General features: G+C 39.3%; 1 protein-coding gene across 5 annotated transcripts in view; it reads right to left on the bottom strand.

The window, feature by feature from the left end:
- STAG1 (STAG1 cohesin complex component) overlaps positions 1 to 23,801 on the bottom strand; it is a 199,788-nt gene that overhangs the window by 86,048 nt on the left and 89,939 nt on the right. For 4 of the 5 annotated variants that reach the window (XM_056358368.1, XM_056358371.1, XM_056358369.1 and 1 more), the window contains exons 6-8: positions 8,603 to 8,679; positions 3,433 to 3,637; positions 468 to 619 (exon numbers count right to left, since the gene is read on the bottom strand). In XM_056358368.1, coding sequence (XP_056214343.1) covers positions 468 to 619; positions 3,433 to 3,637; positions 8,603 to 8,679 — 434 coding nt within the window. Of the gene's footprint in view, positions 1 to 467; positions 620 to 3,432; positions 3,638 to 8,602; positions 8,680 to 13,415; positions 13,515 to 23,801 lie in introns of those variants that run through there. The other variant, XM_056358372.1, reaches the window with a different exon arrangement.

Here is a 23,801-nt window from a genome sequence, read left to right as displayed (position 1 = left end):
CTTCTTCTCCCTGAGACCAGGTGCTATAGACCCCACTCCAGTGTTTCTTGAAAGTGGCTACAAAAAGAAGTACTAATGAGACACTATGTAATAATTGCAGTGATCAAAGGGAGAAATGGGCAGCGTAGTGAGGAACTATATGTGATCCTCTTTTCAGAATCTTTTTGCATAATCAAAACAGTTACTACTTATAACTCGAGACTTAATTTTCTTCCTCCCTGGTCATATATACAAGCCTGAGAATAGAAATTATCCTCCGCGTGCAGAACAGCACACAAAGTCAACTGAATGTGTTAATACAGGATTTTAAAATGTAACCCAAGTAATATGCTTGAGATCACACAAACAGAACTGCAGAACTAATTGCTTGTTTCTCACTATGGTAACTCAAGTCACAAACCACCCTGGTCTTTCTGTTGGAGGGAACACACATGAACCAGGAAAAAAATAATCATCTTTTCACTTGCCTCTTTTCTTTTCTGAAGCAGCAGCTCCAATCTTTCATTAGCTCTTTTGCCAATCATTTTGTTTCTCTCAGCTTCATACTGCCTCTGTGTATTATCCTGATGAATGCTCAGGTTTAAGGCAACATTCACAAGAGCAGTCATAAGCTTCATAGCTGCAAAGGCAGAAGACAGAATATGACTCTTTACCGCTCATCAGAGCTAAAAAAATATTTCCTCTAGCAGATCCATACTCACAGAAAATAACCAACTCGACCCTCACACAAAGCCATCTCGAAAGGCACTTCCCACCCAACAATACCCAGGACACTTGGCTCATCTAAAGATCACAAAAGAGAGTACATATACCACATTGTGCTCCAGGCAACGTTCTTTGCCACCTTCTCCAGAAAATTATGCAAGTTCTGAGCGTGTAAGGTCAGTGAGCAAGCATGCGAATCTGCAGGATCAGTGTACACTACGAAGCCAGTTACTATGGAGTTACACATATTTCTCTACTGAAAAGTATCATTATAGATGTTTCCATACCAAGGGCAACTCTTAACCAACAGCTTCTGAGGATTACTCAATTTACAAGGGACCACAGCACAGTTTCTCTGAAACTTAGTCTGACACTGCACTGAAGTCAAGTGTATAGTTGCATAAAAATACAATTAAAAATTTATCTACCCCTTTATATGCATTTTCACACATACTGGATATAACATTGTTTACATCTATTTTACCATATTAATTTACTTTCACAAAAATAGTAATAAGGGTCTTTCCCATGTTCTGTGTGGTTACATGGCATATCACAATTTACAATACTGAAAACAGCAAAATAATATAACAAACTATCACATCCTCTCTGGCTAAATATGCAGCGTTGTCTTCAAGGTAGAAAAGCAACTACAGAAATGGAGAAGTGACGCTATTGTTAGGGTAACTCTTTGTCTTATCTTGCTGTTGCTCAAAGCTGGTAACTCTAGAAGCACCGACACGTACTTCTTGCCTTAAGTTTCTCACTATAGTGAATCATTTCTCATTCAAATTGGCTAGCACAGAGGAAAACTGAAAACAAAGACCTCAAAAACATTATTTCAAGAATAAATTAAATTCTAAAAATGTGTTTTCCTATGACTTTATTGAGACTGAGCTCCATGGCATCATGCTGACCTCTGCTCTGCAGGACAGCGATATAATTAAATGTGCAAAAACTAGCTTGAAGGAAATTTTCAGAATCAAATCAAAAGCTCTCAAACTTGTTAAAACAAATAAACGATTAAATAAATGGCATGTATTATCACTGGAAAATGCTGGAGATCTTTGACAGCTCCTATTCCTAATGTAAGCACCAGATACATATATATGTAATGCAAGAAGCCAGCAGCGGCTTAAAGAGCTGAAGCTAGTGGTGATGAACCTCGGCTTTAGCATTCGCTTACACTTGCTTGAAATTTCTGGCTGCATAATCCATTCCAAATGGCAGTAACTATTTCTTCCAGACAGGACAGGTTTTGAGTGATGTCTCTAACGTATGGTGCTGTTTCCTGTCTTCTCAATCAAGCCTCTCATACTTTCCAAACATCTGTCCCCCACAAGGATGAACCAACCAATGTAAGGGACCAGAGTGCACACCTCACTCCATAATCTCTCTCCTGTGAACCCATCAACCACAGTCTAGGCAAACAGCAAATCAAAATCACCTGGAATTTAAGACAGTATCAGCTGGAAATGAACACAATTTCCATCTCAATTTAAGTAACAGGCACAGATTTCCAACCAGTTATCTGCAGTTCAAAGTGTTCACCTTTGATTAATGACTTTGTAGAGGCAAACTGTACACCTGGAAATTTATGCTTGCAAAATTCATGTTTTTACCATCCCGTTAACCAAGTAAGATGAAGAATGCAAGGTGACAGGTTTCCAAAAGAGTTCAGTCACTGTGAGTTGAAGGTTTTTGTTTTCAGTTTTAAAATCAGCCTCCAATCAAATCCGAAGCTGCTATTTCAATATCGTTGGAAATCTGCCTCTTACTTAGATTCATAGCAAGAGATGAAATTTTAAAGAAATTCTGATTGAATTTGTTGGACACTGGGTATTATGCTTGGAAACCTGAACAAAATTCTAAGCAGCGGGTTGTGGAAAGACTAAATCAGTAATACCGGCAGTAGAAAAATTCAACTTATAACAAACTTCTCCTACAGAGGCTTCAAATATTTGACATGATCTGTGATCAATGTAGGGAGAAAAATCTTCCAATAAGAGCTATTTTCAGCACATGAGAGGAGCAGAAAGGTATCACCTGAAATAACCAGCTTTAGACACCTACATGCCAGCCACCCTAGTACGGTCTTGTAACTAGAGAAAAACAGTGACTTCTAGAGAGCAATCCATCCAACCTTGCAGGAGACATCTCATAGAGGTCTGATGAAATAGGCTAGAAAAGCCTGTTTCTATCCAATGATACACCCAGGGCTTTCCTTAGCTGTAGGTGGCTGTGTTGAAAGGTGCCGAGCGGCTGGAGCTAGAAGACAGTGAGACCTTCAACTATGGCCCAGTGCTCTCAAACCTAATGCTTCTCAGGAGTGAAGGCACAGACTTTATTTTCTGGTGGACTGAAATTCTCTGATAATACAGTTTTCTTGACAGGTATTTAAAATAAATTTGTATTCTAAAATACAAAATTATTAAGACATTTTGTACAACAAACACCTAATAACAAAATACAAGCCATAAGCATGTCACACTTGCTTTACAGGGTATGCCAGGAATCTCTGAGACTAAGTGCCTCCACATACTCCTTTCCAAACAAAAAAAGCATATTTTAAGTACAGTTATACCATATATAGTACTTGGATTTGATCAAGCTTTCTGGAGTTCTCAGTGTTAGTCAAATTCCACCTAAAAATTAGGAGTAATTCTCGAAGTGGCCAAATAGTAGCAACTTCTTTGAAAAAACTCTTCTCTCTGCTAGCTTACTTACCAGCTAATGTACTGGTGTGCCTGAAAGCCCGGACCTGGGAATCTGACAAACCAGTCAGAAGAGAGATCACCGTGTCCATCATGTATTCATCATAGATGATGCTATACTGACACTGTCGAATGAGCACTCCAATGAACTCGCAGAAGTTGGATCGAAACTTCTTCCACTGTGGCCCAGGCATAGTAAGTGGATAATCACCACTGTCCTGAACAACAAAAAAAATGAAAATATGAAATATTAGAAGTCTCCCCATTAATTTTATTGTTGTTGTAGCCATCACAGTCTAAAAGTCTATGCTAAACACCACCTTTTTCCTTCAAGACAATGGAGAACAGCAAATAAAAACAAACACATTATTCTTCAATAAACAAAGAAGCTTGTTGGCATGAAACCGTTTTTACAAAGATTGCATTATAACTGTTCCAGACTTGCAATATTAGCTCTGTACAGTCCAAAATATGTGTCAAGACTCAGTTATTTTCCTTGTGTCCTGGCTTAGGAAGTGGGGGGAAAGGATGAGAAAGGAATATTTCAAAGTATTTAAGATCGAAACCTAAAGAAAGGTTTGTGTGATTGAAGGTTTGTGTCATTCTCCATCCCCACTTCAACTTCATGCTAATATTCTAATCAACTGGCTGCTCCTCCCCACAAACTTTGCTTTACTCAAGTTTACAATTGAGATATTATCAAAAGTAAACATTGCCCTTCTTTGATCTTATACACTTACCCTGTTTCTAGTGGTTAAAACTTTGCTTCTGACAGAAGTAGTAGAGATTTTACTACATATTCATATACCCCATACAGTTTCATACACCCCCTCTTCCCAAGATTACTGCAAGATTGGAGCACGCATGTGAACACTCAATTTGTTTAACTCCTCTTCAACTCTGCTCTTACTATTCTCACTTGAAGCAATATTGCGTTTCAGTGAGACTGCCCTCCCTCAAGTTAGTAAATGCTTTTTTTCCTCTTCAGTGAAAAAGACTGGATATCTGGATAATCTCCCTGGTGATCTGATTTGTAAGCCAATTTCAGATTATCCAAAACATCAAGGCAATAATGGTCCATCCTGAATCAGTCCCCCAAGATAAGAAGTCAGCAGTATCAAAGTTAAATCCATTTGCACACATTTGTTCTGTGTTTTTTGTGAAGAACAAGCACTTTTATTCTCTCAAGACTTATCACCCAGACTGAACCACATAAAGCCAGTAACATAAACGTAGAGGAGATGTAATCAAATAACCTTTTACCTAAACTTCATAAATTATATTCCCCTGCAGCAAAAAAACCCTACCAATTTAACCAAGTCACACACATTTGAATCATACTAAAAAAACCAACCACAATTGCAAAGTGCTCAAATGTTAGAAAAAGACAAAATTATAAGGCAGTCTTGATGACCTTACTGTCTCATACAGTGAATACTAAATGGCATTATTTTAACGAGCAATATCTTTACTTCTAACTTTGAACGTCCAATTTGAGAAAAATAGAAGCTTTAGTTTAAAATACATCAGAGGGTTGTAAAGCTCCTGGCATGAAGATATCTCCTGGCATTTTCAATTGTTGCTCTGAGTCCTCTGAACTTCTGTAAATCAGCCCAATGTGTTATGTAGTAGAAACCCAGATAAACACAATCTAAAATACGCAGCAGTATCATTAGCTGTGCCCTGTGTTTCCAGGTATTTGTTGTTTATGCCTAATGCTCTTGCTAGTGAATTTCAGCAAGGTACAGTGTCTTGCCATGTAAATACAAGCCCTGCATTAGTCTCACATTTATACAAGTTTAGGACTGAAATTAAAACGCTAAAGCTTTCTGCTCAGAGTTTTCCTGACAGTAACTCCATATGAACAGCCCAGACTCATTTTCTTCTCCCTGTTTACACCGTATTTTCAGAAATAATCTCCAGACTAAGCCCCTGCCTGCACAGTACCTGTGGGAACTCTGCATGTGAATTTACATACATAAAATATATTTCTAGGTATGTATACATAATTTTTTTTGTAACAGATCCTCAGAATCTCTAGTTTGTGTGTAACTACTCACATTTGTATGACATATTTTTAACTTACAATTACATATTAGACAACAGTTTTGAAAAGCATATGAAGACTGCAGCAAGAGCATCTCATCTGGTTGAAACTGGAAGAATAAATTTATAATAAAGCCATGTTATTGGATGTTTTATTCCTGAAAACCAATAAAAATGTGATATATCAGTGACACTGACATGACACTTCATGGTCCAATGGTTAGAAAACTCAAACCAAAACAAGTTTTTGTTCACCTGCTAACTCTAGCACAAGAATTATGAGGGAATTAATCTACAAAATGCCTGTACTCATGACCCAAGCACCCAAATAGTGCAGCCGATGGATGTCCATAAAATTCCCTGTCTCAAACTGAACTTGTGGCAGCAATGAACAGTTACTTCCATCATTTAAATCCTGCGCAAGCATTCTTCAACTTACGATGAGGAAAATCAATGCTTCAATCCCTGCCATAAATGCAGAAATCATGACAAGCAGGCAGGTGATTACTGCAGCACTGATAGAACAGTGCAACAATCTTGATAAAGTAAAGAAAGCAGCAAATCTGAACTTCTCAATAGAGATGAAGATGTTTTCTGGGCAGCATACTGTGCTAACAAATATAATGTTAAGATTTTGCCCTAGCTAATACTACACGTACTTTTCTCTTTTTTTTCCTATTAGCTCTAGACTTGTAGAAATGATTTGTCATGTCACAAATATGACAACAGGTACCTTACATCACCTACACACATGTACCACTGAGCACTAGCCCCTTTCAACCCTAAGCTGATACAAAAGACTTGGCATTTTAGGTATGTTTTGGTACAGGGAAGAAAATACACTAACAAGGGGATAGCCTCCATCTGAAAATAGCAATCTAAAGATGACAATGAAGGTAGGTTCTGATGGGCTGATAAACTACCACATTTTCACAAGAGCATCACGAGCTTTCTCCTTCACTCCCACGCAGTCAGACCATTACCTTCTCAGACTGACATGGGATTTAGGGGCACAAGGGGACAGCAGGGCAAGGGAAATGCTCTGGTGGCAACAGCCCTGGGCAAATGCTTTGTCTCAGGATGCCATGGGAGGGATGGACACTGGGATTTAGGAGTTCCAGGGTACTAGAAGAGGTATTACATGTGAAATGGCAACAGCGAAATTTAGAATGAAGAACTGAGGGCTGTTACCAGCTGTACAGAAAATGGTGGTGCTTTACTGAGAAAAACAGATGACCACTCGGCCTAGCCACCACTGTTCGTCTCCTGACTCCCTTTCTTTCATTGTTTAACACAGACTTACAAAATATAAAGAAATCCAGTGGCAGGATGAACCCAAGGAAGCAGTCTAGTTGGTCAGCACCAAGTCAGGGAGCACAGTCAAGGGTACTGCTGGAAGAAGGCAAGAAGTAGATCTACCTGCGTTCTCTTCTCCTTTCTCCAGCAAGAGAAGAAAGGTTGGGCAGGATCATGCAGCTCTGCCAAATCTAGCCTGAGCTGCCTTCAATCAAAGGACTGTCACTGCGAAATGGTGTCTGCTACCAACAGCTCTCCCAGAAACAAACGATTGTTGTTCTGACTTTTTAGGTGGTGGACACTAAACAGAGGGCCAAAAAGTGTACTAATGCTATACCAACCACAATTCTACAACCTGCTGAAGACCAAGAATGATTTTTGTTGTTTCATTATGTGTTTTACCCTGAACAGTAATATAAGCTGCTCTTATTCTAAAAGCTTGTATCTTGGCAGGTCTTTTATTGTGACTACGACATCCTGCTAAGCACAGGCCAACCTGAAATACTATGACTAGCAGTATGAACACAGGTCATTTAACATGTAACATTAAAAAGGCCATATAACAATTATAAACTTACTATGCTGGGATCATCTGATATATGAACATTGGAAAACTGCAAAAAATTCTAAAATGTTTTTGACTATTAACAGGGTACGAGTTCATTCCAGATTTCAAAATATTCACCAGGTTGTGGTCTAAGACTAACAATTTCATGCTTTCGTACTAAAACCCACAAATTCTTTCACAGATCCGCTCAAGTGTTAAAGGCAGAAGCTAGAACGGAAACTTTCTGTTAGAACTGTAAAACTTGTGAAAAGTTTTAGGTAATGGAGAAAGAAAGCTTACGTACCAGTAACTGTTAACTCTTTGAGATATGTTGCTTATATCTACACTCATACTGTCACAAGGAAAAGAGTTTTTTCCTCCTTTGAGAAAAAACTTTGACTGTTTTAAATTTTTTTTTGAGAAATACTTTCTTCCGTCAACTGTGGGACAATCCTCCCTCGGGCAAAATCAGCGTTCTTCGGCTTTTGGACAGTGCCGTGGCCATTTTATTTTGTACAGTGGGGCCAGACTAAAGACAATATCCAATTCTGCTTTTAAATTACACTAGCAAAAATTCACTGCATTGCATTAACTTTGGTTAGGTGATGTTTTAAGAAGTCAAACTAATTCTGTTAGAATGTAGCATGAATTGATACCATCCTTTTGATTGTCACTGTACACCTACATTTTATTCCCTGTACCTTATCCCACCAGTACACAAAAGCCCTGACTGAATACCTGAGTACATCAAAAGGAGCGTTCACATGGCCATTGTTAAGTATATAGTTAAATGTTTTGTTGTTCAAGGCCATGAACAAGATGGACATTTTGCAGAGTAAATCCTGAAAAACACTAGTGCTCATTTTCATAGCTCTCCTGCTTAACTTTTTGAATCACAGCCTTGGCATTCCATCTAGAAGTGATCACAAAGAGACACTGCTGTGATAGTACACTTACGCCCTTAAACTGGCTAATTCACAAATTTTCCATACCAGTATTTCAGCATCCAGGGCCTACTCAATCCACAACACTGAGTTTGCAAGATAAATGACTATAACTACCTTTTCCAATTATTTTATTACTTTTTGAGTTTCATTATTCTTCTTTCCTAAAACTCATGCTGGCTTGTTATTCCTCATCCACCAGTTTAAATCGCTGCTTTGCTTGACAGTACAATTTCTGATACTGAGACATTGCTTATCCACTGGTTTCTTGCCCACTGCATTTTTATATTAAAAGAAAAGTATATTGTAATATCTTTTGTAATTTTAAAAGAACTATTTGTATACTATACCTCATCAAATTCTTCTGTCATTTTCCTTATGATTTCTGCATTTTGCATGTTCCTGAACATTTCAATTCTTACAGTACCTGTAATGTAATGAAGGAACAAAAGAAATTAACACAACACATTTTCTGTTACATTAAAGTATCAATGTTTTTCTGGTGCTAAACTTACAGCTTAAAAATATGTATGAAAGGGTATATAATGCAATAATAACAGGAATGCATTGAACAAAACTGCCTCTTGAAGAAGTAGGTAAAAAAACCACAATCACCTGTCTTGAAAAGTGCTGTCAGACTAGGAGTTAGCAAAATTTTCCATCTTTTTACAACTGAGTGAGTGTGATACAGAAGTGATAGCAATGTAGGACTCATGCCATGTCTGCACAGTGCTTTTAATTTTGTTTGCAAAATAAAATGAAGACCATCTTTCAGTTCCACAGCCACTGCTAGTAATTCCCCACTTTTTACGATGAGTCACCTGGATTATAGATATACCATGACCTCTATGCAGAGACACAGTAGTGGGTTTCAAACCGCTTAGCTCAGGACCAGCACAGCTTATTGACACAGCCACAGCATTGTGGGAATGAGCTACAGCACCTGCAGACTGGAGCTAGCACAGCTGCATCATGTGCTGCTACCGTCAGCAAGCTTTTCCAAAACTAAAGGCTCCAAAGGGCTCAGTCAAGATGTGAGCCAGCTCAGGGCCAAAAGCAGCAGTTGTATCTGTTGTTCCTTCATCTGATTATGCCATTCCCCCTTGTTATGCAAAGAGTGAAGCTGACAGGATTAACTTTTTACTGTAAATTGAACAAAGCCAACAAAATTGAAGGTATAACAACACAACAGCAATAAAATTCTTTTGACTTGATCTTCAATTCAATCAGTATAAAAGAATAAAATATTTTACACATTATTGCCTTTGCAACTAGATGTTGTCTAAATATCCAACCATGTAACACAAGTCGACATAGAGAACTATTTTTTTTCTACCGCACAATCTTCATTTGACTATTTCACAATCTTCATTTGTTAATGGAAGAAATGCAGAAAAATTAAGCAAACTGCAAAGCTACAAAATCCATCCCAATGTCATTAACATTACAAAGAGTAAGTGTCCCTGCTTTTGCAAAAAGTTCAAGTGGATTAATGATCTACTGCATGGCTCCAAAAATTCACGCCGTAATAGAAGCAGCTTAACAGCTAATAGTATTAGTTTCTATATATAAAGGATAAATAAAGATAATTTAAATGTACTAAATATTATGAGAAAGTTTTAATTCTGCTATTTTATTCCTTGAAAAATAAGCATTAGAAGCATATGCATTTCAAAATATGCAAGCACAGTTAGAGCACACCAATCCTCTAAGCCTCAGCAGGGGTACTGTTTTACAACACAACTTGAATATTGATTTCTTGAATTGATTTTGCTTCTTCATGAAATAACACTTACTTTTAGCCATTTCAAATCAGATAATGCCATCAACCTCAGTTCTAACAATGACAATTTAAGTTTGTGCATGATAATTTCCATATTATTAATAAACAATTAGTAATGCAATATATTAAAACTAGAAACCCAAGAGAATACTACCATATGACAGTTGAAGACCTATTTTATCAGTTTTGATATCATCTGTACATGCAGCTACAATTTAATGTTTCCCCCAATACTGGAATTTTTGAGTGAAGCAGTTTTTACATTATGTCTCTAAGTACTAGTGGACAGCTATTCCTGGAAATTCACCTCAACTGCATTAATACCTTTCTCCCACTGCATGCTGCCATCTGTTGCTCTTCTCATTGGCAATATAACCCTCATCAAATAAGTAACCACTGATCTTCGTTGTTCTGTTTTTTGTAGCCCTGATTCTAATTTTATTCTTTAATATTTATGACTTCTGTTAATAACCTTAAATAGCTTCCATATAATATATAAAGATGTCACTTTGTCAGAAAAAGTAAAAATACTATAACTAAAATTCCTTGCTAATGCCCCACATGCAATTCAAATTCTCAACTTCTTATAATTCTGTTCTGGTTCTCTGTATTTTTTCTCCCTGAGGATATGGAATGCAATTATACTGTGGTCATTATTATTTAGTGCCTCAGACAGTTACTTCTGAAATGACCTCCTGCATGTTACTCCACAGTTAAGCCAAGTATTATTTTTCCTTGACCAACTTCTCTTGAGGTTTCTCTGTCAGAGGGTGGCTGTTTAAAGCACAGCTGCTTTAATTCAACAACCCTGCAGATGCAGCAACAGTGCTCAGAGAAAGCTGATGGCTCACACCGGATCCATACGCACCAGCCATGTCCCATCAGACAGCAAATCGTACAGACTGCGCCACAAGACACGTGGAACCTGCCCACTGAATTGGCCAACGGGACAGGCTACAGACACAGGGCTACAGGCCATGGGCAGTTTCTGTGGATTCGTGGAAAGGCTTTTTACCTTCCCTGACTAGAACTGAGACAGCATCATCTATGTCTCCTGGGCACTTCAGGATTTCCACTGATCACTGTGCAGAGCTATTACAGGTGAGGCTAGTGTAGATTCTACATATATCTTCCAAACCAGCAACAGTTCATTTCTCTTGGAGCATGAGGCAGGGGCATGCACAGGATGAAACAAACTCTTGACATCTCCTGGGGACGCCAGGGTGGACAAGAGCTCAACACTGCCAAGGAAGTGTTAGCAAGCATTAAGAGGAGTGAAGATGAACAGCACTCATCAATCACTGTCATGTCTCATTCTTTCCCCCACTTTTTATGACAAAGTTTACTGGAAGTCAGGTCAAGCAAAACGAGCATTTCTACTTATCTGGCAGTAGGTAACAGCTTTGGCCTGACTGCTTTTCCTGCTACCACCTTTCTGCCACCCAACCAAAACACAACCCTGTCTGTTCTTCTGGGAAACTGAATTAACACTCCGTAAATATGCTACAAAGACTCTGCTCACAATACATTTCATGGTGTCATCACAACATATCAGCACTGCAATGGTCAACATTGTTCAAATTCATAATTTTTATGATTAGTGAAAAGCTAAGCTCTCTCATTTTAGAGTGAATCCTTAAAACATAGCAGATTTTTTATAAAATAGAGTTGAAGGTGTGGAATGCATTCCTGTGTCTCTACCTTACTTACGCTGCTACTAGTCTTTTCTAAATGGAGTTTTACCTCTATCATGAAGCTCTCATTCTGCATTTAGTGGAGGATTTAAATTGTCCTAGTCCATTAACAAATTGAGAAGCCTGATCTACTTCAGTACTAAGTTCTCAGTTCAAACTTAATCACAAACATTGTGGGTATTTTTTTTTTAAAAAAAATCTTCTTGCTGACATGTAATTACATTTCCTTAATGACAAAATTCCAGTTTAACTTTCAGCTAGGACAGATACCAATTTAATTTGTTAATAATTAATCATGTCATCCAACCCAGCTTTTAAAAGTGAAAAGAAAAAAACCATATAGAAGACACAACATTATTTCAACAACAGAAGATTAAGACTAAAAGGGTCTTTATAAAATGGGATGAATACACTTAAAAAAAACAACAATGAAAAGCTGTGCACAAAACAAGATACAATGTTTCTAGGAGATATACCACAGGCTCAGTGGCTTCAGAACATATTTATAGTGAGAAGACTACCCAGTTATAATAGTAAGCCCTGCAAAAGAAAAGTAACAAAAAAAAATCCCCAAGAGCTCTGTAAGATATGTAAGCTTTCAAGGCTGAGCAACAACCAACCTTTCATACCAGGAGTAAAAGAGAGTACTCTTTGGATGCAGGTTGTTCCATGACTACCTGTCCTCCCCTGAAACAGAAGGCACTAACCACTGCTGGACAGCAAGGAACACCATCATTCCAACTACTACATTCCAGTGTAGTACATGGAGCACCTACAGGGCACATGCATACATGGCCCACTGCATACGGCAATTCTGGTATTTCTATAGGGAGGGGAAGCTTATGTAACAGAAAGAAGCGCTGCACGTGGGCTACTCCAGCTATAATTGCCCGCAGTCATTTAAGCACTATTAATGAAAGCAAATTACTCACTAGTAAATGGACTCTTGAAATCTAAACTACTGACAGTTGGTAATAAATTATATAGTCTGTAGTACACTAACTACGCTATGTAGTCAGTTTTAATGTCTGGTACCTTTATTCACAGAAGCTACAGAGGTAATTTTGTCCCTTCTCTTTTGAACCACCTGCCCAAACTGAATAAGCTGCAAGAAAATTGCTTCTGGGAAAATTGCAGCTCAGGGCTAAAGTCAACAAATATAAAGTAAGCCCACAGTCTTCTGTTAAAAAAGGATTAATTGTGAGTCCTTAAATTCGTGGTGACTGATCAGTATCTCTCAACCACACAAATTGGAAAAACAGTAACCAGAAGAAAGATTTATAAAGGCATCAAGAGAAATACGCTAGAAGATTTGGACTGGAAGGTATCATATGAAAAAGGCAATGCACTCCTTTGCATTAGCTGAAAGTCGATAGTTAGGATCAGAGCACTGGTAAGTGATCTTGACTGTTGAAAGGTCAAGAGAGGGCAAGTTTAATAAAGATCTTCCAAGGATGGATGATGATTACAGAACTGCTGGATGGGCACTATTTCCTTCCCTTGATATCATTCAATGTGCATTTCCTATACCTCTATCTCCACTTACTATTTAGATCATAAAACAATCCACTTCAATGTCCATAAATGCAATTTTTAATTGTCTCAGAAACGTTAGTGACAAATCTCTGTATGAAAGATGATAAACAAAGACTGAAGTCAAACTATAAAGAGCACATTATTTCTCACCGCTCAACTTGGGTCGTGGCACACTTCTGTAACACTTCATTTACTGTTCCCAGAAGAGAGCTGCCTGAAACTAACCAGAAATTACTCACACCAGTAAGAAAGTTTATTTTCTGTAGCTTGCTCACAATCACATAGGAACACTGAAGTAGATCTTACCTCACTGGAATCAATAGGTGTTAATCATTAATCTAAATGGAAGCAGTACTGGGACAGCTGAAGCACATCCAAATAGATTCCGAGACTCCTAAATCCCATCAGGGCTCCTAACTTCCTATTGATTTCTATGCTTGAAAACCGAAACACTTTACTGAAACCAGAAGTCAGGATTCTAGAAAAGTCAACCTAAATACTTAGTTGAATTTCAGCTTTCACAGCACATGCAGGAATAGAAGACTCTTCTGTTGATTTATTCCCCAATTCTTCCTGTCGCATGGACTCTACATTGCCCAATTTCTGTCGCCAATGAAGCGGTATTCAAAAGCCAGTATCTCCCTAAAAGACACAGCCCTAATTCACCCTTAGAATAGCTTTAGATGGTGAACTCTTACTGAATGAATCAGCAAGAATCCCAATAGGAAAAAAAAAGGAAAAAAAATACAGCCTCATGCAATTAAAACTGTATCACATTTAGAATCACAGGCAACTGTTATAAAGAATTCTAAAGGTTCATGTAAGTCCACCCTCCTACAATAAAACCAAAACCAAGCACCCATTAGTTCCCAAAATGTTTTCAAATGTATTCTGTGAAATCTCCCTACAATGTTAAACCCCTACCATTCACATGATACACAGTATAGACAGGAAAAACATATTCTCTTGCTGCAGTCCAATTCTTTAATTGACCTTCTGCTTATTAACTAACATACCAGAATATAGTTCTGTTACCCTTAATTTTGTTTTTCTTATTTTATGCATTGCTCCGATTTCGTCCAACATGCTTCGGCAATTCATGAATATTTACCTTTAGTTCTTTGGGTTTTACATTCCATTTTGATTTTCAGACCACTGCATAGCACATGATTCAAACAAGTTGTTCTCTTGCTGTAATTCCTATTCCTCCTTTGCTTTAGGTTATTTTGCACTTGACTCTTGAATATGGTTTCTTTTTTGGAACAGGAAGCTCCTCATTTTTTTTCCTTGGCTCTGCTACCCATACAGACTTGTACATCTATTTTTTCAGTATAGCCTCTTCCTCCTTTGAACATCATTACTGTTGTTTTGCCCTTCATATTGCTTTCACAGAACTAGGAATATTATTATTCTAACAGCTGAGGTCATTTAAGTCACCATCCCAATAATGAGAATTGCCTCTAGCAGAGAACGTTTTCCATTTGTGTTCTCCATCTTCTGTATCAAAAAATTGTCACTACCACACTGTAAGAACTCACTGGACAATCCTTAACTTGCTATTCTACTCCTTGATGAGACCTTGCCAGTTTAAATCCATTCATCTCATAACCTATTATACTGTACATCATATGACCCACATAGGGATCAAAAAACAATGAAGCTTTTGTATCTGGCCGCCTTGTTTTGATGGCTCATAGACGTCTACAGAAGAAACTCCTGGCTTCTCTCCCCTGTCACTGGCTAGGCATCTTCAAGAAAGCTATTCTAGATTTCAGAACAGATGTAAATGTTACACAGGACAAGAATTCAGTGGCAAGCATTTTCCTGAATTTTCAGATCTTGATTTTGCTAAAAATCCTTCCAAGCAATTTTCCGGAATTAGATAAAGCCCAGAAAAAATATTCCAGAGAACTGTGTTAGCCCCACTTTGAGTCTTAAGTCTTAAGCTGTATGAGAGACATATGAATAGAAAAGACTTCCACCAGAGAGCAGAGAAAAGGACAAATTAATTTGTTGCTTGTCATCATGGACAGACACTTGAGGGTAGAAATGTCTTTCTCTATCGCAATGTGATGTTAAAGCTGAGAAAAACTGCAACAAAATTTAGGTTCTGGCATGGAGGAAACTGGCCGTTGCAGTCCTTTCATCCTTCTTAGGGCCCTTTTGTGCTCTCTCCTCCCAATGCCTGACTGCCACCTACAGTTCCTCCTCTGCGCTCATTACATGTCCAACGATGACACGCACGTATAACGTACAGTCATAAACTGAGACAGAAAGAAGCACCTTGAATGGGACCACTACTAAAGCATTTTAAATTTTACGCCTCCATGATACAAAGCCCAGAAATCCATTATTGCTCTGGTTTATGTAACTCAAACATAAGCAAGAAAACACATTTTTCTTATTATCATACAAAAAATTAGCTGAGCTGTTTCTGCTGGCCATTTACAACTAAATTCAGCCTAAAGGAAGATGTCTTGCTCAGTATGGAAACTTCAATGTGATCTCTTAAAGTTTACTAAAATGGAACCAGATGATTAGGCCTAGTCAGCAGAGGCAGGTCCTGCCTGGCTGCCCTGATCTCCTTGTGGGACAAGGTGACCCCCCTGACGGGTGAGGGACAGGCTGCGGGTGGTGGCTGCCCGGGCTGGAGCGAAGCCTTTGGCACCGTCCCCACAGCATCTCCTGCAGCCACCGGCTGCTCCCGGCCGGGCCGGGGGGGCTCTGCGCGGGGTCAGGAGCTGGGGGGCGGCCGGGCCAGGGAGCGGTGGGGAATGGAGTCACATCCCGCTGGCGCCGGGCACACGGGGGGTTCCCCAGGGCTCAGCGCCGGGGCCCGTCCTGCTGCGTGTCTGCACCGCCGGGCTGGGCGAGGGGAGCGAGTGCCCCCTCAGTCAGGGCAGGGGGCACCCAGCTGGGGGGGGCTGAGCTGCTGGGGGGCAGGGGGCTCTGCGGGGGGGCTGGGCAGGCCGGGCCGAGGGGCCGAGGCCAGCGGGTGAGGGTCGGCAGGGCTCAGCGCCGGGCTGGGTTAATGGTTGGACTCAATGATCTTAAAGGTCTTTCCCCAACCTGAATGATTCTATGATTGAACCAATCAGTAACGTTGATAGTGCCAAGAGCTATAAGGAGTATCAATAAAGGCAGTCAAAAACATCAGTAAAGCTGGATGGACTTACTAGTTGTTTTGACTATCACAGTGCTCACTGCATGAAACAGTGGAATTTTAGTGTCGAATCCTTGCTATTTCTGATACCCAAATTGAAAGACAATGGTTTCCTTTTTAGAGTGAGCTATTCTACATTACATTTAGAAATGCAAGTTCTGAATGAGATCAGAAGTTGATAACTATGTATATAACTAGTGCTTCATGTGATTTGAATTGTTCATCTCTTTCCAAATGTTATTTGATCCAGAAGGTAACAGTGAAGGTAATGATTCCCTCGTTACAGGTATAGGAAGAAATCCATTGAAGACTTAGAAATTTTTACAAAGATGGCAATTATTTGTGCCAATGACTTTTGCCAATCCAGTTACTTCCCCTTGCTGCAACAACAACAAAAAAGTACACATTGTTATAGTAAAAGTGATAGGATCTTTATGTCTACTGTAAAGAAATCAAGTCCTATGAAATTCCTAAGCTTCAAACATGTGAGAATTTGCTACTTGCTTGAACTATCCTGTCAAAAGAAAAAATAAAAGGGGAGGGGGCGAGAAAAAAAAAGAAAAATAAAAAAGAAAAATAAAGAATCCAGGAGCGATCCAAAGAACTACATACCACTACATCCGACTACTGTGCCAGACTGGAAGCTGATGTACTACAGAACTGGTGGGCCTATTCAAGGGTTGATATTATTTTTGTGAAGTAATGCTTCACAGAACCCTTGGAGCTCCATAGGGCATTAATAAGCAGCTAAAAGTCATACATTTATGCAACACATACATTTTCAAAATCTTATAATGATCTCCCTCATTTAGTTCTTAATGAAGTTGATATGCAATAATAAAGAAAATTCTCAGATTAAAAGACAGGAAAGCAATGATAGCAAAAATAGTCAGTTTGAGAAGGGAATGAACCTATCAATAGGTCCTTCTAAGCATCGCTGTTGATAAAAATATGTTAAATAGCAGATAAAAATGTTTTGAATGAAAGATTAATAATGGAGCAGAAAAAGTTTGCTGGTGACAGAATTATTTAGAACAGCTAGAATTAAAGCTGAGAGCCACCATTGTCAAAGGATTTCACAGTAATGAAATTGGTAAAATGGCAAATAATGCTTTTCAGGAAGCATGCTAATTCCACAAACTACTAGTAGAAAAAGAAGTAGGCCGACATATAGAGCGTCAAAAATAGTACACTTCATGTGTTCAGGCCTTAAAATTTCAATAAAGCAAACTTCCTTACTCTGAGTTTAAGGCAGATAACACTGTTTTGATATGGCTCTACAGTATTTGCATTTGGTAACTCTAAGCTGCTTTTCATCTTGATGTTAATGCCACTGACTGAGTAACAGAAGCCAAATAATTAATAACTAAAGCCACTAAACTTGCAATCTAGTATTTGTACTGAATTATTTCAAGAAATACATCTTTTCATGCTTTGATGGCTTGAAATAGTAATGCTCATAAAGTACCCACCTTTTTGTCAGATAACTTCACACTTGAACAACAGCACATTACATGAACATGAGTAAAAGGCTCAGGAGCCTTTGCTACCTCCAAGGCAGCACTTTGCTCCTATTATGCCTTAAAGCTTTTGTGCTTGGAAGCATCCACAACTGCAGTTATCTAGCAGCTGTATCCTGCCCTGCATTGCCTCAATTCACTCTGGCTGAATGAGAAGCCTGTGATCAAGGAGGACACTTCACTCGATGAGAGGAGAGCACTGACTCCAGCATATTCTTGGGTTTAAGCTCCTCTGAAACTTTCCAACTGTTTACTTAGCACTGGTTCCAAGATTCATTTCTGTGAGCACTACTCATTGCTGCAGTTTCCTGCACATGTGCTGTAAGGGAACATTTGTTAAGAAAAACATTCCTTGTGGATCTGGTGAGACAAAAACTAACATACGGATTTTTGTATCCAGCAATCAGCACTAGGTGTTAGGAAGAGTGCAAGTACAAGTCATCACTGGATGAATCTTGCATTTGGCAGCAGTTCAGGTTTTACCTGAACTGCAAGCTGTTAAGCCACACTGTGACTTATTAATTAATTAATACCTGCTACTGGATCTATCATTTCTTAATTAGTTTGTATTTTTCACCTCCACAGAACTGTGCATCAATGAAATCTGCAGTTTAGCTCTATATTCCCTTAAGAAGGTACATAATTCTGTTTTTAAAGCTGCTGCCTGATCATTTTATTCGATAAGCTTGGGATCTTCACTTGAAGAGTGAATAACTTCCTCTGCTTGCCCTTCTTTTGCTTGAGTTTTTCTCTCTAATTTTGTACATCCTTTTAGAAATAAACTACTTTCAATGCTCAAGATGCAGATACAATGTAAGTTTGAGAGATTATTTTTTTCTTTGTTTCTAATATATATACACATAAATTTGCCCTTTATTTCTAATTAACTTTGCTTGGCAGTGCTCTGAGAGGCAAAGAGGTTGTATTTTCAAATTATTCACAATGACAGCAGGCTCCAGAAGTACACATTACTAACTACAGCTTACCACTGCATACGTGGAACCACACTTTGGCTGCATGCTGTCAGAAGTTACTGAAATCCAGCTATATAAACACAGGTAGTCTGGAAGTAGAGCTGCAAGTCAAGTGTAAGATACAACAATTTAAATATTTGAAATAAGTCCGTTTAGGTATATCTACTCTTTCAGAGTGCTTTTATCCAGGCCTGTTTTCACATCTAGACTCACCCATCACCTGTTAACATGCAACACACAAGCTTCCCTCTGCAATGAGGGGCCCAGTGTGGGCCTAAGCTCTTCCCTCTCCTGGGTGGGGATCTTATCTGTGTGTGCGAGTACCTGATGGGGGGATGCAAGGACAACCAAGCCACACACTTCTCAGTGGTTCCCAGTCTCAGGAGAAGAGCTCAGAAGACGAGCACACTAATAGAGTCTAACTGTGTAAGCATTTTTGCAGCCAAGGGTGGAGTAAAACTATTACTGCCATTGCTAACCAGAGGCCACAGGCATTGTAACTGTGCCTGTGTTCACTGCACCCTAGTCCTGGGCTGTTAGGCTAGTTATCAATGTTTTATGAGTACCTGCTGTGTGCACTGAAGCTTGGTACCAGGTGTCTCTTGTTGTAACGCACAGTTCAGCTGTGGGATAATACAACAGCAAAGACCTTGAAAATACACCACCTGTCTGATAAGCTGATTTCAGCTAAGATGAACCACTTTGTACCATTATTTTGCACTTCTAATGCACCAATATACTCTCTTTATACTTTTACAACATTTCATAGCAGTTACAATAAACCCCAGAGCAGTTTTAAAAATACTGAGTACTCCTTGAAGGCAAAATAATGGATTTCTGTTCCACCATACTGGAAGAGGCTTCATATATTACCGATTCTTTATTACGCATTCTTCTGGATAGCTAAAAGGTTTAATCCACCAATTTTGAACGTAATAAATAGATAATTATTATTTTTAAACAGATGGCTTATTCCTGTTCAGTTTTGTAACATTTTTACCAAGTGTTTGCCCACACAAGGACAAACTCACAGCTACTTACTTTCCTTAGAAGCCTAGAATTACAAAATAATTTCACTTGGCAGGATTACTGACTGCCATCTAGTCCAAACCCTTCCCAAGCAGGGCCAAGTAAAGCAGGCTGCCCAGGTGAGTTCTGAGTATGTCCCAGAACGACGATCCCACAGCCTCCCTGAGCCTTTATGCCTCCAGTACTTGACCACCTCATATCAAAAATGTTTTCCCTTACGTCACACTGGAATTTCCCATGTTTCAACTTCCATCTACGAATGGTCGTCCTATTGCTATGAAACTGCATGCAAAGTCTGGCTTCACCTTCTCTCTAGTCTCCCATTACTTGAAGAGAGCAGTAAGATCTCCCTTTGGCCTTCCGGTGACTGAGCAATGCTGTTCTGTCAGCTCCCCCACAGAAGCCCTTCTGCAAATCCAGACTCTTAACCATGTCACATTTATCCACATTTTGTGCTTCAAAGAACTTCAAGCTCTCTTTCACAGAAACCATCCACCAAGGATGTTCATTTCAGAGTCCACCCCAGGACACCCACTGCCGCAGCCCTGCCTGCCTTCCACTTCTGTGAAAGTGCCTGTCCCACCTCCAGGTTCACGCTGACAAGACAGCTCAGCCGTAACCCACAGACGTACTGCCAGTCTTCAGCAACCCTTCACACAGGTTTTGCCAAAGGATATTTTATCAGAGAAGCAAATTTCTTGTTAGTCAGTATCTGCATTTCTCTCAATACATAAAAAAAGCTCCATAAAACATGGCACCTCCACTCACCAGGAAGTTAGGAGGCGAAAGACAACCACAGGAGGATTATACGGCCAGGGTCCACCCTCCTTCCCTCACTCTTTCTGCTTCCCCTGATGCAGTATTGATCCTTGCCTCAGTCAGCTGTTACTCTTATTTCTAGCCCTACTTCTCAGGTTTCTCTGAAGCAGTAAAGAAGGGAAGATGAAAGAGAAGTCCTAAAAAAAGAATTACAAAAAGAGAAGTAATTATCTAGAGATCTCCAACTGATGTGACAGGCTCTAGACTCCACACGAGAAGGTATCTCATAAGAAAGAAAACAACGTAACGAGAAAAAAAAGTTAAAGAGAGAAACAGAATCCTTTACAGTGCCCTCCTTCCCCCAAAGCAACACGCCGGGCCTTTCCACAAGCTGTGCCACACCTGGCTGTTGCCAAAGACATGACAAAATCCTGCAGGCCAACAAAGCGAGTCCCCTGCAGCTGCTGAAGGAGCACCATGCTCTGCCTCTCCTTCACCTGCCTCCTGACCCTTGAGACAACTGATCGTGCTCTATTCACCTCAAGGAAGCTACTGTTAAGTGCGTGAGACCTTTTCAAAGATGGCTCTGAAGAAATACACTCGGTACAGGTCCTCTGCAATTTTACTTAAGCTCTTTGCTGCTCCCGTATGTGGATGGGAAGGATAAGGCCCGAAAGGAATGTCTGCATTTGCAGCACCGATACAGCACCACATCTCATTAGCAGTGGTATCACAAACAGACCAAAATAGCTCCAGGTTTCCCAGAGTCGATCCTTACTTTTCCAAATTCCCTGGTCACTACTCTTGAGATCCACCAGGCAAACACTGATGGGTATCTGCCCGTATAATTTATTTGATGGAAAAAAACCAGACATGGTAAACAACAACAGTAAAACAGACGCTTTATAAGCACTGCAAATAGAGCTGCAGTGGAAAGCTGAAGACCTTTAACAGCCAGTTTGATGAAAGCTGGCGTGCTTCATAAAATGAAACTGGAGATACAAGTTGTTTCAAAGACGTTTCTGTATCTAAAGCATTTGCTTTCCCTTATTAAATTACTTATTAAATGAAAGCCACCATCTACCTGAAAAATTTCTATGCTTCTTTTATTACTCTGAAAGAAGGAAATGAGACTTGTTGCACTTCTGTCTGTAGCTACGCTGCTTAATAAATTCTGAACTATTTGTTTAAACCAAATCTTGACTGATCTTGGATATAAAATGCCCTAATAAATTTTACAAAAGCAGGTAGTTGAATAGAAGCCAAAGAGGTCATTCAGGCACAGTATGAACCATGACCCCAATCGCTGTTAATCTCTCCCAGCCTCTGACAGAGGCTGCAAAAAGTCAGGGACGCTCACGTTGTGAATGCTGCTGCTTCTTCAAGGAAAGTTTCAATTGGAGCACAACCACTTCTCCCCCAGAAGTGTTTGTCTATATATCTTATTTAGTTTCCAAAAAGTTACAAGCTTCTTCCAAATCTTTTCGAGAGTTACACGGTATTCAGAACATCATGGAACCGTATCATGGAATCGTATCACGGAATGGTTTTGGTTGGAAGGGACCTTAAAGATCACCTAGTTCCAACCCTCTGCCACAGGCAGGGACACCTTCCACTAGACCAGGTTCATCTCTTCAAAGAGAGTATCTAACACTTCCTAAGCACATTCAACAGCTTTTGTATAATTCAGTAAAGAAGATCAACACAGATACACTAGAAATCACTCTTCATTAGTTCTGCTTCTCAGGAAATCATTTATTTAGAGTATATTAAAGACTAAAGCATTTACTGACCATGATCTGTGAAAAGACAACGTAAACATTAGCTGAGCGGGCTCAAAGCAATGTCTTCATCTTTCCCTCTCCTCATTCAAAATTATGCAAGGTGAGAGAAGTTCTCCTTTTTCACATAATTATTTTTGCTGCTTTGCTAGGAAAAAAAAAGTATGTTCTCTTACCTATTAGCTCACTCCAATACTCCTTTTTACTTTCTGACTACCAGAACACATGTATGGAGATTTTTCTTTGTCTAAGGAAATACAAATAATTTGACAAATCACATGCAAAAAACCCCATAATTTTTTGTGCTTAGAAACTATAATGCAGAAACTAAGAACTGCCAAACTTGTGATGCTCTGTGCAACCTTGACTTAGTCTCTTTGTGTGTCAACTTTGATGACTCCCTAACTTACATGGTTCTCTGCTATTCTGTCTGGCTTCATTAGCCACAGAAAACAGAACAGCTGGAAGCAAACAGGAGCTGTGTTGGTGAAACTGTTCTATCTCCAATGCATGCAGCTCTTGCTACAGCCAATGAACTAGGTAAGGAAGCACAGGAAGAAAGATGGTGGTCTTACACGAGGAACTGGTTAGGATGCTGCAGACTACTATTTTCGTTCACTTCTGAGTTCCTAAAAAGGGTCTGGACAATTTAAAACTATTTCAAAAGATGGTCGATAATGGCACATTCTCCATTTTCCAAGCATCTCTCTTGCAGTCTCATGGATGAATTTACAGAAGTGCAGACACAAACAGTGCTAACTGCATGTACACTGACTGTAACACTGTCCTTTGGCTACATAAACCCCCCTAAACTTAAGAAACAGGGGAAAAGCTTGAATCAGCCCTTCCTCACTGGAGAGGGTGAAGGAAGAGGGCTTAGGCTAGACTCCTGCTTTTTCCTTATTGCAAATATCTATCTATTATACAAAAACAAAAACTTCAAGTTTCCACCCATGAACTTTAACAAATCTTCTAGGTACTCCAAGCATAGTCATTATGTAATTGAAAAGAAGTAGCAGGAAATCAGTAACAGCTATGGTTTAAACATGCAATATGGTATCTGAAAAAACCTGCCCATAGGGAGTGGCACAGATATTGTATCGGCTGTCTCAAAATCTTTTTATAGCCATGACTCTGTGCCTGGATTAGCCGTTTACAGAGCAGAGACAGGATCTTTATTTACAAGGGATTTACAAAGAAAAACTAGATGAAGCCCTATATAAAAAAGCCCTTGAAGAAAAGTTAGGTTCTTTTATTTTTGATTGGAACTTGGCTACTATGGAAAAATGAGAGGAAGCATCATATTAAGA

Source organism: Falco biarmicus, chromosome 13 (genome assembly GCF_023638135.1).
Source record: "Falco biarmicus isolate bFalBia1 chromosome 13, bFalBia1.pri, whole genome shotgun sequence".
Classification (NCBI taxonomy): domain Eukaryota; kingdom Metazoa; phylum Chordata; class Aves; order Falconiformes; family Falconidae; genus Falco; species Falco biarmicus.
This window is presented reverse-complemented; position numbering and strand designations above follow the sequence as displayed.